This window comes from Salmo salar, chromosome ssa15 (genome assembly GCF_905237065.1).
Source record: "Salmo salar chromosome ssa15, Ssal_v3.1, whole genome shotgun sequence".
NCBI lineage: Eukaryota > Metazoa > Chordata > Actinopteri > Salmoniformes > Salmonidae > Salmo > Salmo salar.
The window spans coordinates 31,671,204-31,687,134 of record NC_059456.1 but is presented as its reverse complement, the minus strand read 5'-3'; the positions used below and the strand labels follow the sequence as shown (position 1 = coordinate 31,687,134).

General features: G+C 42.8%; 1 protein-coding gene across 1 annotated transcript; it reads right to left on the bottom strand.

Moving 5' to 3' along the window:
• Window positions 1-13,032: 13,032 nt before the first annotated feature.
• On the bottom strand, window positions 13,033-15,622 carry LOC106571241 (forkhead box protein A2). The gene is made up of 2 exons (XM_014144033.2): window positions 15,270-15,622; window positions 13,033-14,548 (listed from the first exon to the last, which is right to left on the bottom strand). Exons 1-2 carry the CDS (start codon window positions 15,336-15,338, stop codon window positions 13,364-13,366), a joined length of 1,254 nt encoding a protein of 417 aa, XP_013999508.2. The 5' UTR covers window positions 15,339-15,622; the 3' UTR covers window positions 13,033-13,363.
• Window positions 15,623-15,931: the final 309 nt, after the last annotated feature.

Here is a 15,931-nt window from a genome sequence, read left to right as displayed (position 1 = left end):
ATCAGACTGGAAATTGAGCTCCTGTTTCCATTGATCATCCTTGAGATGTTTCTACAACTTGATTGAAGTCCACCTGTGGTAAATTCAATTGATTGGACATGATTTGGAAAGGCACACAACTGTCTACATAAAGCCAGACGGAAGCCACTCCTCAGTAAAAGGCACATGACAGCCTGCTTGGAGTTTGCCAAAAGGCACCTAAAAGACTGTCAGATCATGAGAAACAACATTCTCTGGTCTGATGAAATGAATTGAACTCTTTGGCCTGGAGGAAACCTGGAACCATCCCCATGGTAAAGCATGGGGGTGGCAGCATCAAGCTGTGGGGAGGTTTTTCAGCAGCAGGGACTGAGTGACTAGTAAGGCTTGAGGGAAAGACGAACAGAGCAAAGTACAGTGAGATCCTTGATGAAAACCTGCTCCAGAGCGCTCAGGACCTCAGACTGGGGGCGAAGGTTCACCTTCCAACAGGACAACGACCCTAAGCAGACAGCCAAGACAATGCAGGAGTGGCTTCGCGACAAAGTTTCTGAATTTCCTTGACTGGCCCAGCCAGAGCCCACACTTGAACCTGATCGAACATCTCTAGAGAGACCTGAAAATAGCTGCGCAGCGACGCTCCCCATCTAACCTGGCAGAGCTTGAGAGGATCTGCAGAGAAGAATGGGAGAAACTCCCCAAATACACGTGTGTCAAGCTTGTAGCGTCATACCCAAGAAGACTCTAGGCTGTAATTTTTGCCAAAGGTGCTTCAACAAACAGTCAAGAAGTGACTCCAGGATGCTGGCCTTCTAGGCAGAGTTCCTATGTCCAGTGTCTGTGTTCTTTTGCCCATCTTAATCTTTTATTTTTATTGGCCAGTGTGAGATATGGCTTTTTCTTTGCAACTCTGCCTAGAAGGCCAGCATCCCAGAGTTGCCTCTTCACTGTTGATGTTGAGACTAGTGTTTTGCAGGTACTATTTAATGAAGCTGCCAGTTGAGGACTTGTGAGGTGTCTGTTTCTCAAACTTGACACTCTAATGTACTTGTCCTCTTGCTCAGTTGAGCACTGGGGCCTCCCACTCCTCTTCTATTCTGGTTAGAGACAGTTTGTGCTGTTGGCAATTTCTCGCATGGAATAGCCTTCATTTCTCAGAACAAGAATAGACTGATGAGTTTCAGAAGAAAGTTCTTTGTTTCTAGCCATTTTGAGCCTGTAATCGAACCCACAAATGCTGATGCTCCAGATACTCAACTAGTCTAAAGAAGGCCAGTTTTATTGCTTCCTTAATTAGCACAACAGTTTTCAGCTGTGCTAACATAATTGCAAAAGGGTTTTCTAATGATCAATTAGCCTTTTAAAATGATAAACTTAGATTAGCTAACACAACGTGCCATTGGAACACAGGAGTGATGGTTGCTGATAACGGGCCTCTGTATGCCTATTTAGATATTCCATAAAGAATCAGCCGTTTCCAGCTCCAATAGTCATTTACAACATTAACAATGTCTACACTGTATTTCTGATCAATTTGATGTTATTTTAATGGACAAAAAAATTGCTTTTCTTTCAAAAACAAGGACACTTCTAAGTGACCCCAAACTTTTGAACGGTAGTGTATATACTAGAAAAATATAAATGCAACAATTTCAACGAGTTTACTGAGTTACAGTTCATATAAGGAAATCAGTCAATTTAAATCAACTCATTCGACTCTAATCTATGAATTTCACATGATTGACAGGGGCACAGCCATGGTTGGGCCTGGGAGGGCATAGGCCCACCCACTTGGGAGCCATGCCCACCCACTAGGCCCAGCCAATCATAATTATGTTTTCCCCACAAAAGGGCTTTATTACAGACAGAATTACTCCTCAGTTTCATCAGCTGTCCGGGTGGCTTGTCTCAGACGATCCCGCATGTGAAGAAGCCAGATGTGGAGGTCCTTGGCTGGCGTGGTTACAAGTGGTCTGCGGTTGTGAGGAGGGTTGGACAAATACTCTAAAACAACGTTGGAGACGGCTTATGGTAGAGAAATGAACATTAAATCATCTGGCTACAGCTCTGGTGGACATTACTGCAGTCAGCATGCCAACTGCACGCTCCTGCAAAACCTGAGACATCAAATTGTATTTCTAATTTTTTACATTTTTATTTCACCTTTATTTACCAAGTAGGCTAATTGAGAACAAGTTCTCATTTGCAACTGCGACCTGGCCAAGATAAAGCAAAGCAGTTCGACACATACAACAACACAGAGTTACACATGGAATAAACAAACATACAATCAATAATACAGTAGACAAGTCTATATACAGCATGTGCAAATGAGGTAGGATAAGGGAGGTAAGGCAATAAATAGGCCATGGTGGCGAAGTAATTACAATATAGCAATTAAACACTGGAATGGTAGAATTTGCAGAAGATCAATGTGCAAGAAGAGATACTAGGGTGCAAAAGAGCAAGATAAATAAATTCAGTATGGGGATGAGGTAGATTGGATGGGCTATACAGGTGCAGTGATCTGTGAGCTGCTCTGACAGCTGGTGATTAAAGCTAGTGAGGGAGGTAAGAGTCTCCAGCTTTAGTGATTTTTGCAGTTCGTTCCAGTCATTAGTAGCAGTGAACTGTAAGGAGAGGCGGCCAAAAAAGAATTGGCTTTCGGGGTGACCAGTGAAATATACCTGCTGGAACGCGTGCTACGTGTGGGTGCTGCTATGGTGACCAGTGAGCTGAGATAAGGCGGGGCTTTACCTAGCAGATACTTGTAGATGACCTGGAGCCAGTGGGTTTGGCGACGAGTATGAAGCGAGGGCCAGCCAACGAGAGCATACAGGTCGCAGTGGTGGGTAGTATATGGGGCTTTGGTGACAAAACGGATGGCACTGTGATAGACTGCATCCAGTTTGTTGAGTAGAGTGTTGGCGTCTATTTTGTAAATTACATTGCCGAAGTCGAGGATCAGTAGGATGGTCAGTTTTACGAGGGTATGTTTGGCAGCATGAGTGAAGGATGCTTTGTTGCGAAATAGGAAGCCGATTCTAGATTTAATTTTGGATTGGAGAAGCTTAATGTGAGTCTGGAAGGAGAGATTACAGTCTAACCAGACACCTAGGTATTTGTAGTTGTCCACATATTCTAAGTCAGAACTGTCCAGAGTAGTGATGCTGGACGGGCAGGCAGGTGCGGGCAGCCATCGGTTGAAGAGCATGCATTTAGTTTTACTTGCATTTAAGAGCAGTTGGAGGCCACGGAAGGAGAGTTGTATGGCATTAAAGCTCGTCTGGAGGTTAGTTAACACAGTGATTAATCACATACACATGGTTAGCAGATGTTATTGCGAGTGTAGCGAAATGCTTGTGCTTCTAGTTCCGACAGTGCAGCAATATCGAACAAGTAATCTAACGATTCTATCTAATACACACAAATATACGTGAAGGGATGGAATAAGAATATATACATATAAATATATGGATGAGCAGTGACCGAGTGGCATAGGCAAGATGCAATAGATGGTGTAAAATACAGTATGTATATACATATGGGATGAGTAATGCAAGCTATGTAAACATTATTAAAGTGACTAATGATCCATTTATTAAAGTGACCAATGATTTCAAGTCTGTATGTAGGCAGCAGCCTCTCTGTGTTAGTGAAGACTGTTTAACAGTCTGATGGCCTTGAGATAGAAGCTATTTTTCAGTCTCAGTCCCAGCTTTAATGCACATCTGTGGCATTGTGTTGTGTGACAAAACTGCACATTTTAGTGGCCTTTTATTGTCCCCAGCACAAGGTATACCTGTGTAATGATCATGCTGTTTAATCAGTTTATTGATATGCCACACCTGTCAGGTGGATGGATTATCTTGGAAAAGGAGAAATGCACAAAATTGGTGCATATGGAAAATTTCTGTGATCTTCTATTTCAGCTCATGAAACATTGGACCAATACTTTACATGTTGCATTTATATTTTTGTTCAGTATATATTTAAGGTTTATTTCGAGTTGTACAGATTTGCAGCTAAATGATGAATTGCAGCATACATAGGCCTACATAAGTAAATAAAATAAAATAAATATGAGTAGTGTACAATATTACAGTTAAGCAGTCCCCATGATTTGAATCCGGTGTGTAGTGCTAAGGTAAAAACTTTGGGTCCCCAGGACCAAGATTAAGAACCACTGGTCGATACAATAGGCTTCTTTTATACTCTCTCTCTCTCATTTTCTCATTCTCTATTTCGCTCCCCATCTTATCTTCCTCTGGCATTCTGTCAGACTGCATCACCCCTCCTGGGTGTGCTGAGATGAAACCTTCTTTGGGAGAAAGAGAGAGCTTGAGCTTCTTAAGGGCTGGTGTTAAATCTTTCATAAACCCGTCCCGTCTCTCACTATCCTCAGAGAGTACACGTCGCAATAACATTCACACAGACTTGAGGCACAGATAAGTGTAAACAGAGATGTGGTGTTTGGCCTCTTTAAAAAGCATTACGTCCTATTGTTTGACATGCGTCTCTAGAGTAAATTTCCTCAGTATCTGCATTAAATACCGAGCTGTGAGACCATTTCTTCCTGGGATCACATTAATTGTGAAGAAAGGCCTCTTGGCTGAAATGTGCTATATCCACCTAGGTTAACATGTAATAAAATACACAGACCACCAGAATTCATGCCTCCCTGACTTCATTTTTATTACAATAATTGTGACATTGTAATAATGCACTTGTTATTTCGTCCTAAAGATGACATGTATTATGGTCCCTGCAGATAACCTTCGATGGTCATTCATTAGTCAGTCCTAAGGTGAAAACATCCAGAGAATAACCCGGAGAGGAATGTTGGAGTCATCTGCTCATCACGCCCAAGACATTGTGCTCCAAAGTCTGTTTACAGAGACCTCACAACCAACTCATCAGTGGAAAAAGCCATAACAGTGAATTGTGATTGGAAATGGCCTCTTCAGTCCTATATCTGTAATGTAAGGAAAATATATTACATCCCAGGACTCCATAGATGGGATTCAGTGTCACATAAGGGGTCATAAGCTACTTGTTGGTAATGGTCAAGCTCAGCACGGGTTTTCAGTGAATGTTGTTTGGTTCTTGAGCACCGCCAAGCTCCAAGCACTCACGCCCAAATAATTTCAATTCATGGCACTGAGGACTGTGAACAGGACTATGAGTGGGTGGTGAGATCCTGGCTGTGTCCCAAATGGCACCCTATTTCCTACAAGTGCACTACTTATTCCCTATGTATATCACCTAGTGCTCTATATAGGGAATAAGGTGCTATTTGGGACAACAACCCTGTAACAGAGCTGTGTTTCAGCACCAGCGAGTCGTGAAGGAGGGGTTCTGCACCACCCAGTAGCCTAGCCCACTCACTCACACACTGAGAAAATGCATACCTAAGTGTCTCTCCCTATAAGAAGGGTTACACCATCGGCACACACCCATCCCAGAATTATCAATGGGCCTTTTCAAAACGTCATCACACAGACGTACTATAGGCCTGCGTGCAATGAGATATTTTCTGCTGTACAACAGCATATACGGCGATTAAATTGTTAAGTTGTAGGTCTCTAATAACTCCTTATTACAAAGCCATCCAGACAGTTAATTAAAACAGCCAAAAATGCAATGGGACAAACCAGTGTGTGCATCCTAAATGGCACCCTATTCCCTATATAGTGTGCTACTTTTGCCCTATGGGCTCAGGTCAAAAGTAGCACACTACTGTATATAGGAAATAGGGTGCCATTTGGAACGCAGATAATGCTGTATAACATTCAATGTTACAGCATCACAGAAGATGAAAAATCAGCTACACAGATATCAGGAAAGCATTTAGCTGGTTTCCCACTTAAATATTGCTCGGACCTTGAAGACATCACACATCAACCTTTGTATAGGCTACTGTCTAGAAACCATAGGCTACTGTCCAGAAACCATAGGCTACTGTCCAGAAACCATAGGCTACTGTCCAGAAACCATAGGTTCCTGTCCAGAAACCACAGGTTACTGTCCAGAAACCACAGGCTACTGTCCAGAAACCATAGGTTACTGTCCAGAAACCATAGGTTACTGTCCAGAAACCATAGGCTACTGTCCAGAAACCACAGGTTACTGTCCAGAAACCACAGGCTACTGTCCAGAAACCATAGGCTACTGTCCAGAAACCATAGGTTACTGTCCAGAAACCATAGGCTACTGTCCAGAAACCATAGGCTACTGTCCAGAAACATGTGTGTAGGCAGAAACTATAGAGTGGCTTGTAAAGGGCAAAGGTGTTTTGGACAGAAAAGATGCAGAAACATTAATGGTGCCACCAAAACCTTTTTGTGCCAGACATATCCCCAAACTATTCTAAACCGATCTAGTTCACTCTAGATAAACAGCTGTTTGCCATTCATTGGGACGTACAATGTCGCTTTTTTAAGGCAAAAAGAGCTTAAGCGCCTATCTGTTTGCCTTTCAGACCACAGGTCTGGCCACCCAGAGTGATCTGGGCTGGGGGGCTTTGGTGGGGATGACAGGGTAGTTAGGGGGGTACTAAATCCACTGTATTAAAGTCAGTTTAGGTCCACAATTATAGTAACCTACCCCTGTAACTGATGACGTAGCTACTATTATGAGAATTCCATTGATGCACCAATGTAGGCTTGTAACGTGTCTGCTACATGAAGGGGCTGGATCATAGGGAATCCAATATCATTCACCACACTTGGCACCGCCGAAGCATACTATAGCCCATGCTAAACCATGGCACGTGCAAGGCTGATCTAAGCCAATAAAACAATGAGCACAGTTTGTCATGGAGTCAAATGGAGCATAATCAGGGCAGATAGGACAGATGTGGTCACATGACGCTAGAGTTCTGCAGAGAAAAGGCTTTTAAAAGCATAAGACATCTATAGTCTTATCTAACCGATGGGGATGCAAACCGGCCCCAACAAAAGGAGCCTAGGACACCACCCTTGATTCATGGGAAAGCCATCGGCCTGCCTTTGTGGCTGCCCTTCTGCTGTGCAAATAGTCCAAACTGTTCATTGGCCGTCTCCCATTCTCTCTCCCGGCACATTGTTTGTGTCCTTGCATTTCATTTTGACTGGGGAAGATTGCTCTCAGAGCCACTGAGCAAACAGTGGAGAAAGGAGCTTGCCATCTTCCTCTGTTCCCAGGAGAACTAGCATTTTTATTTCAGCTCCAAGCTGTCAAAGGAGCCAAGAGTTTATGTCAGGATGCTGAATGAATTGCTTTAAGCTGGGGGGGCTGGCCACCGCCACTTTTATCAGCAAATGCTCCGTTAAATGTTTCCTACAGATTATTATATGCCTCCGCTCCTCCACTCTATCGTCTAACCACTGCACGGAATATTAAAACATTTACAAATGTTTGGATAAAAATGTCATAGTTGCCTCCATTGCCCCATAGAGGTTAATTTCACAGTTGCCTCCATTGCCCCATAGAGGTTAATTTCACAGTTGCCTCCATTGCCCCATAGAGGTTAATTTCACAGTTGCGTCCATTGCCCCATAGAGGTTCATTTCACAGTTGCCTCCATTGCCCCATAGAGGTTCATTTCACAGTTGCCTCCATTGCCCCATAGAGGTTCATTTCACAGTTGCCTCCATTGCCCCATAGAGGTTCATTTCACAGTTGCCTCCATTGCGAGAACAGTCATTTCAGTGTGGCTGGTTGTCATGGGTTTCAATGGCAAATAATTGTTTTGATCCTTCGTTGTTTTTCTTATTTTCTGGTGTAAGATTTTTTGTGATCTTCATTGAACTCTAAACTAGCACATTGATTTCATTTTGATAGATCTCAAAGTGTTTGGAATTCTGTCCTGTGCTGAATATGGTATTTCTTGAATCTGAAGACAGAGTAATTACTAAATCATCAGGCATCCAATAACCTTGCCTTGCCTCGTAGGTCGCGTCCCAAATGGTGCCCTATTTCCTATTTTGCCCTACGGGCCCTGGTCAAAAGTAGTGCACTAATTAGGAGAGAGCATTTAGGACGCAACCATGGCCTACGTACATGCATGGGAAAACCCATCGATCCTGTCTGAGGTCCAAAGAAGACCGGGATTATTGAGTAACTCACCGTGTCTGTACCACGACCCACCCTTAACTGACCATTCTCCCAGCCAGGCAGGTCCAAACCTGTCCTCTGCTCTCTCTGCAGTCTTCTAACTGCATCTACAATGTTTGCATCCCAAATAGCACCCTATTCCCTATATAGTGCACTACTTTTGACCAGGGCCCATAGGGCTCTCTGATAGACGGATACCCGTCGATCCAGATATGTGAGAGTGTAGCCTATGCTGTAACTTCCTTTATTCATAACCGTTCCAGCGGTGATACGTTCACATTTTAGACACACTGCATTTACATTCCTGCTGTGGCTAGAGTCTCACTACTCAAATCACTCATTTATTTTTTGTTACATAGTACTACCTCTGAAGGGTTAGATTTAGCGGGCCCCAACATAACATCTCCTCTCTGTTGTCCTCAGCATCTCTGTCTACAGTGTAGATCCAGCCAAGGTCATTATTTTGTGTATTGGCACAGTCTCTTTCACGCCACTCAGCAGGCTTCCCAGTGGGAACATCCATACAGTGGGGAACTGAGCCTGTCTGCAGTGGGGAACACTATTGCAAAATCTCCATGTTAAATCTCCCACTGATGACAGGTCTTTCTGTTGCTAATGGTAAAACAAGCTCCAATCACATTAGATAAATCAGGTTTTGGGTGCAGTGGGGGCATTGGCATTACAATGGACCATTCATTTAATCTGGCAGATAATTAAAATGGATCCCTTTAATTGTCAACCTCTGGAACACTGTGTGGGCATCAGGCGAGTTGTCTGCAGAGAGCCTGTGGCCTTTCTCTCCCATAGAGCCCAATACACAACCCACGGAGTTGAAAATTATGTCTTTCTTAAAGCACCCACCTATACTATACTTTCCTGTTGTCAGGGGTATGTGCGATGATGATACATGATAATGTGTGAAATGAGAAGTGTTTTTTTTTTCTAGGCTATAAAATGCAGTGAAATTGCTAGTTTTCTTGTAGCTTTTTGAAATGTTAGATTTTTTTTCACAATATCAGAAATCAATTTTTTATTACATTGCCATCTCAATATACCTCAATGACCTGCGGCTTCATTTATAACCAAAGTGTAACACTACCAGCTGACATATGTTTTCCCACACTCCTTTGCTAAACCATACGGTTCCCAGGTTGTTATTGCACACAGGCCTCTTGAGTTGACAGGAGCACTCTGTCATCAGCTTGCAGTGCAGACCATGCAGACTAGAGATCCCCTCCTCCCATGATGGATAGATGGATGGATTTATTGATGGATTGACTTTTTCCTCAGTGTGAGAGCCTTGAGGAGGACGTAAAGGGGAGCCAGTGAGGAGGTCAGGGCCGGTTCAGACTGCTGGCAGGACTCTCAGCCCAGTCAATGGGACAGTGTTGACACAGAGCTGTGTGTGAGAGAGGGCTCCGTCCCTCCATCCCCGAGCGTCAACGCCACTGTGCCGAACGCCTATGAAAGGCTCCCCCACGGCAGGAATTTCGCACCAGGCTGCCATAAAAGATCAAGCGATCAACTCTGGCAAGCAGAGTCCTCCTCTGTCACACACATTCTCACCCTACGGACCAAGTGCCTTCCCTTATCCAGCTTCTCCTGTTGTGGTTTGGCACTTTTCAGTGATGTCCAAAAGGGGGATATGCTCCTAAGATTGTTGTCATTGTGGATAGAACATGGTTCACCCCTTGCAGTCTGATAGGAATCAGGTTAGGTATCACACACCTAATGGAGAGAGGATGTCCCAAACCTGAGCCCTCCATCTGAAACTCCTCTTGTTTATACAGTACACACACAAAATACAGCTACATGTTTCCAATTTGCCTATTTCTCCCCGGGTAATGGGGGCAGGTTTTGGCGGCAGGTAGCCTATAGTGGTTAGAGCATTGGGCCAGTAACCAAAATGAGATTTAGGCCTAAAACCAGAGTGGAGTTAACAGCCACACCCTCCAATAGCTTAAAGCAGTATTAGGCTACAGCTTGTAAAACTGGTATCACAAATCACCTTGGAGACCACTCTACTTGGGTGTTCCAGGACTAGGTCCAGCCAAAATGGCTCATGAGGGCATCATAGTTGGGTACTAGTGCCCTCTATGGAATCAATGGGCAATATACTGTGCCAATGGGTACAATGTGAAGCTAACATTTTCGAGCATCTAAATGGGATTAGATTAAATTCAAAATAAAAATATTATCCTTAATAAAAAATAAGATACTAAAATCATGACTTTTATTCGTTGAGCAAGATGCAAAATAGGCAGGCTATTGTGAACGTTATGGACGTAGTTTATTTAATCTCGAAGACCAGTTATGTCTTGTTCTAACCCTTTTCAAACCGCCGAAGGGCTATATTGCAGCTAGTCCGTTATTTGAACCGAGGCTCTGAGATTAACTTTGTGAGCATACACTCATTTAATGTTTAGTCGGCTAATTGACAAATCCGGGACCTGCATTACCAGTGGAATTGGAGTGAATCAATTATTTAAAGACAGAAGCTGTCTGCCAGTGTCAGGTACTGATCACATCTCCTGCTGAAGAGGAACTCTACCAGAGAAACCATGCCAGATAGCAGAAGGGTCACCTCCATCAATACACCTAAAACGTGTCCCTGCATTGGTTATTTCTAGACTGCTTTAAACAAACATTTGCCTATAACGATAATGCAATTTATAACACAAAATAATAATAATGAAGTATTAATATTATTACTAATATTATCATTATTAATATTATTATTGTATATATTTTTTTATCATTATCGATATTGTGTCTGTATAAACATTGCTTATAGGCCTACACATAATGTTCATATTTCACTTACGGTATAAATTTATATTCGAAGAAAAACGAATACTAATTCAACACTAGAAAGAAATTACAATCTGGCAAGTAATTGCCGATAAAGCACAATGCACTCTCTTCCCAAAATGCATCAATCAGAGATGCTCTCCATTCCTTTACAAGAGATACATTTTCTTCTCCATGCAAAACTATCCCCCGAAACGAATCTACATTTCATGAAAATAAAAACATACAAATCTATCCACAGAAAGACCACAGGCATGATCAAGGCTCAAGAGAAATTGTCCATTGACATTTTTGAAAGCCTACTTCTGGATAGGTTTCTTACCGTTGGACATTGAAAGCGACGAGATCTTGGAAGGCAGCAAACTGCTTCCGAGGACTGAAGTCATCGCAGCATTTATTTGAAAGCTATCTCTGTCCATTTATTTAGCCGCAACGCAAAGATGTTGTGGCTAGCCACAACGCCTTGCTAGTTTAGAATAAAACAATATTGTTTAATACTGATGATATCGATTTTTTTTAATAAACTTTGCATAAGAGAGACATTTGAAATATTTGTGTAAATGTAGCTATCGAGACTAATAAGCATATAGCCTAATGTAAAGATTACATATGTGACTTTGAGGTGTTTACTGTAAGTGTATGTTGTTTGCAGGTTATTATCCGACGCATTTTGCACTGATCAATGATGATCATGAGTCGGTCACATTACGGCAGGGCGACCCAATTCCGGTTCTGGACGGCCTAAACTCGAAATACTTCTGTTTTTTGTTTCTACCTGGGTAGTGAATTCCACTCAACTGGTGTTCCAGGTCTGAATCAGTCCCTTATTAGAAGAAGAGGATGAAAACCTGAAGTGTTTCCGCCCGACAGGGGCGGAGATTGGGCAGCCCTGCATTAGGGGATACTGTTGGCCGAAAGTGTGGCAAAATGTGGATGAGATTATAGTCCTTTTCACACATAGGGCTTCACTTTATTTTTTGGGGGAGTAAATGTTTTTAAATAAAAGGTTAATACGCTGTAGTTCGTTCTTTGTGAACATGGCTTATGGCTTCTCGGTGAAAGCAACATGGGCTGCCATTCCATCCCGAAGTAGTTGATGTAATCAGAAGGGGCTCTGACATGCGGACAGTTTATCAGTTAGGATCAGTGGTGAGTCACACGTTAAGTGGTTTAACAGCAACCCAGTGTCAGGGACTCCATGTGGGACTAACATCACCAACACTTTCATTGTGTACTGCTCTTTCTCCCTCCCGTGCACATGTCTATTTTACAGGAGCTATTGTGTGAAAATGACACAAATGTCATGCATCATATGCAAATGATGTTGGTGCTCGTTGGGGTTCAGGGAAGGACTGGTGTGGGACATATAACGGGAAATCATTCGGGAATTGTCATGGTTGTCCGTTCATTGTATAACATGTCATATTAATAATAGTCTAACCAAACTCGTTTTATAAATAATAAATAATGTGGTTAAGTTACGTTTAATAATATGAATAATGCATTATTATACATTATTTTTGGTGTGGTGCTTTTCGTTTCGTTTCTTGGCGAAAATTGAAACCTTTTTCCTAAATGTGGGCAATTGGATAGGCTATATTGTCTTATTGAATAGTATTTAATATTATATATCAGAGATGGGCAATTCCAGTCCTCGGGGGCCGGAGTGGTGTCACACCTTTGCCCCATCCATAGCAAACACAGCTGATCAAACTAATTGCATTCTAAACTGAAGATCATGTAGTTGATTGTTGGAGTCAGGTGTTTTAGCTGGGGCTGGGGCTGGGGGAAAAGTGTGACACCAATCAGACCCCCGAGGACTGGAGTTTTCCATCCCTGGTGTGTGTGTGTGTGTGTGTGTGTGTGTGTGTGTGTGTGTGTGTGTGTGTGTGTGTGTGTGTGTGTGTGTGTGTGTGTGTGTGTGTGTGTGTGTGTGTGTGTGTGTGTGTGTGTGTGTGTGTGTGTACACGTAGGCCTATAAATACAGAACCCTTACTTTCATTGTTTTATATTTGCCATAATTGCTAGCCTTTCTTAAATAAAGTTGTTCGATGTTTTTAACATTTTGAATCATGCAGTTAGCCTATTGCATAATTAGCCTGTATTCCAATGTTTCCTTATAGTAATGCACACATAAAGGTCATATAAAAAAACATCAAATAATACTTTAATATAGATTTTCAGCAGCTACATGAATACACATGAACAACGTATAAGTTATAAGGGATACACAAACGATTATGGCATAGAGAATGTCTCACAATTTGTAACACAGTTACGCCTTCAAATTCATGTAAAAATGGCTGTATAAAATCATTTCTTCCCGTATCAACATAATTTGAACGAATTTGACACTGAGACAGTCCCTTCCATGTCCAATGTCCATAAAATGTGACGCATAAAAACAAAAAAACAACCAATTTACAAATGTACAAATTGTAATTGCTAGAAAAAGTTAATTGAATGCAGATAAAAATCAAGAAGAGTTCATGATTGGCCTCGAATACACACCTTGGTAGTAGGAAGTGTCTGTGGGTGTCGAAGCAACATCTAAGCCCGTTTTAGTCGACATTGAGCCCATGGACAGTGCCCCTGTCATCGGTGAACCATAGCCGTGATACTGCATCATCTGTTCATACGTTTTTAGGTCCATTTTGTGGTGATGCTGCTGCTGCTCCGACGACATGAGATTGTTGATGGAGAAAGGGTGGTTGAATGAATAGTGGTGCTCGGGTTTCAGGTGCGCTTCGTGCACGAGCACCGAGTGATGTTGAGACGGAAGATGGTGTGTCTGTGGGACAGGAGTGGGCGCGTGCTCGGCGGGGCTCATTACCTGCTGCCGGAGTTTCGGGGCAGATACGGGCCGTTTGACGTCTTTAACGGACAGGGTATGATGGGGTGATTCGTTACCGTTACAGCTCTCTGGGCTGCTGTTAGGGCCTCCCTCGGAAGTTTTCCTCCCGGTTTCCCTGCCGACGTCTTTCTCGCACCTGAACCGCTTTTGCCTTCGGAGATAGCAGCCGTTCTCAAACATATTCCCTGAGTCCGGGTGAAGAGTCCAGAAAGATCCTTTGCCTGGTTTATCCGGGGACCTGGGCACTTTGAGGAAGCAGTCGTTGAAGGATAGAGAGTGGCGGATAGAGTTTTGCCAGCGCTGCTGGTTCTGTCTGTAGAAGGGGAAGAGGTCCTGGATCCACTGGTATAGCTCATTCAACGTCAGCATCTTTGTGGTAGACTGCTGTAAGGCCATGGTTATGAGAGAAATGTAGGAATATGGGGGCTTGGCGTGCGTATAGCTTCTCCTGTATGTTTTGGGGTCCCTTGACCTTATGTTGGACTGTCCATACATGGGGCTCATAACGCTCATATTGCTATAGGAGGTCAGGGCATTCATCGAGGGAGACTGGGTGCTTATGGGGCTCATATTCGGATTCAGCGTCGCGCTCATGCCCGCCATCCCTGCTCCCATACCGTGCATGGCCCCGGAGCCCGGTGACATCCCGGCCATGGAGTGGTTCACACCCGTGTTGACGTATGACATATTCATGGGGTTGCCTGTCATGTTGCTGGTTGAAGTCATTCCAGGCATGCTCATATAGGTGTTCATCGAGTTCATTCCCAGCCCGGTGTGTTGTGTCATGTTTCCAACTGAGGTGTAGCACTGAAAAGAGTGCACAACGTCAATAATAGCTTTAACAATGTGAAATAAAGACTTCTAGTAAAATGACAACGAAATAATTAGGCCTACATAAATTCGTTGTCACTTATATAAACATGTATTTTTCAGTCGGTTAAACATCCAATCTTAGGCTATAAATTGTAACGTCACATTTACGTTCAAACAGTGAAGTGCATATACATCCTAAAGAATATTGTAAAGATATTGTATTCCAAGTCTGATTACACGGCAAAACGAAAACGATTGAAAAGGGAAGGAATGGATCAACGAATAACCCAATGAGGCGAACTGATCACTGTGTTCTCCGTAATAATTCCATAGTCAAAATAGAAATGTGCCTATAAACTTGAATAATTAGAAATACATTTCGGATTCAATTCGATTTTCAAAATATGAAATAGCCTATTCAGGTCATATATTTCATAAATGTCCTTTCCATTCTCCCTAGAAATTGGTCAGGATATCGAAAAAGACCCACTGGGCACACACTGGTTGAATCAACGTTTTTTTTACATTTAAATGATATTAGGCTACGTTGAATCAACTTGGAATAGACGTTGAATTGACGTCTGTGCCCAATGGGGGAGAGATCCGGGAGAATTTGTAGGTGCCCCAAGTCAATATTTGATCACAAAGTTAATATTATCTCAAGGCTAGTATTGAGTTGTATAGACAGCAAAATACATATATAAACTCTACCCACCTCGGGCTCTCCGTAGTAAGCACTCCAGTCTGAATGCTCGTGTCCTTCCATTTTAACAGCGCTTAGCATTGTGGACAGTCCAAAACAAATTTCCCTCAAAAGCCTCAGTCTCAGCAGAAAATGAAGTGAAAAACGGCCCTAAAACCGATTTGGGACCACAGGCTACCCAGGTCGTTTATTCTGCTTGCTGCCTAGTGACTGGTTCATGGGTATCTTTCTGCCCTGAGTGCCTTCAGACACTGTAAAGCGACTGACGATGACAGGAGTTAAAGACGTTGGCTCCTCGCCTTGCCGTGGTATAGCAGCACTGCGTTTCGCTGAGCGTTCAACCCTCCAATCCTCACTCCTTCAGTGCCCTATTTGAATAATCTGCTCACACCTAGACACGAGACTCTTCCGTTGACCGTCTATTGTAGCTTACACCTGCGCTGGCTGAAAAGGCCAGACCCATTTAAAATGATCCAAAACATCAAGTGTGATTGTTTTCCTCCATAAAAAAACGACAAGGAATTTAGAATTATAAGAGGGATTTATATTAAGGGCTTTATATTAATGCTATTCCCTTTCTCTGTGTTAGCCTTAATAATGTGATTTGGCATCTTCTGACCAACCGAATATTAGTGTTTCTATCAAGGAGTGTGGACTTCACCTCACTTAATTTA

Coding starts and splice junctions, on each gene's coding strand:
- LOC106571241 (XM_014144033.2), bottom strand. CDS start 15,338: ATGCTAAGCGCTGTTAAAATGGAAGGACACGAGCATTCAGACTGGAGT. Junction 14,549..15,269: donor CTTACTACGGAGAGCCCGAG/GTGGGTAGAGTT, acceptor CACTCTTTTCAG/TGCTACACCTCAGTTGGAAA.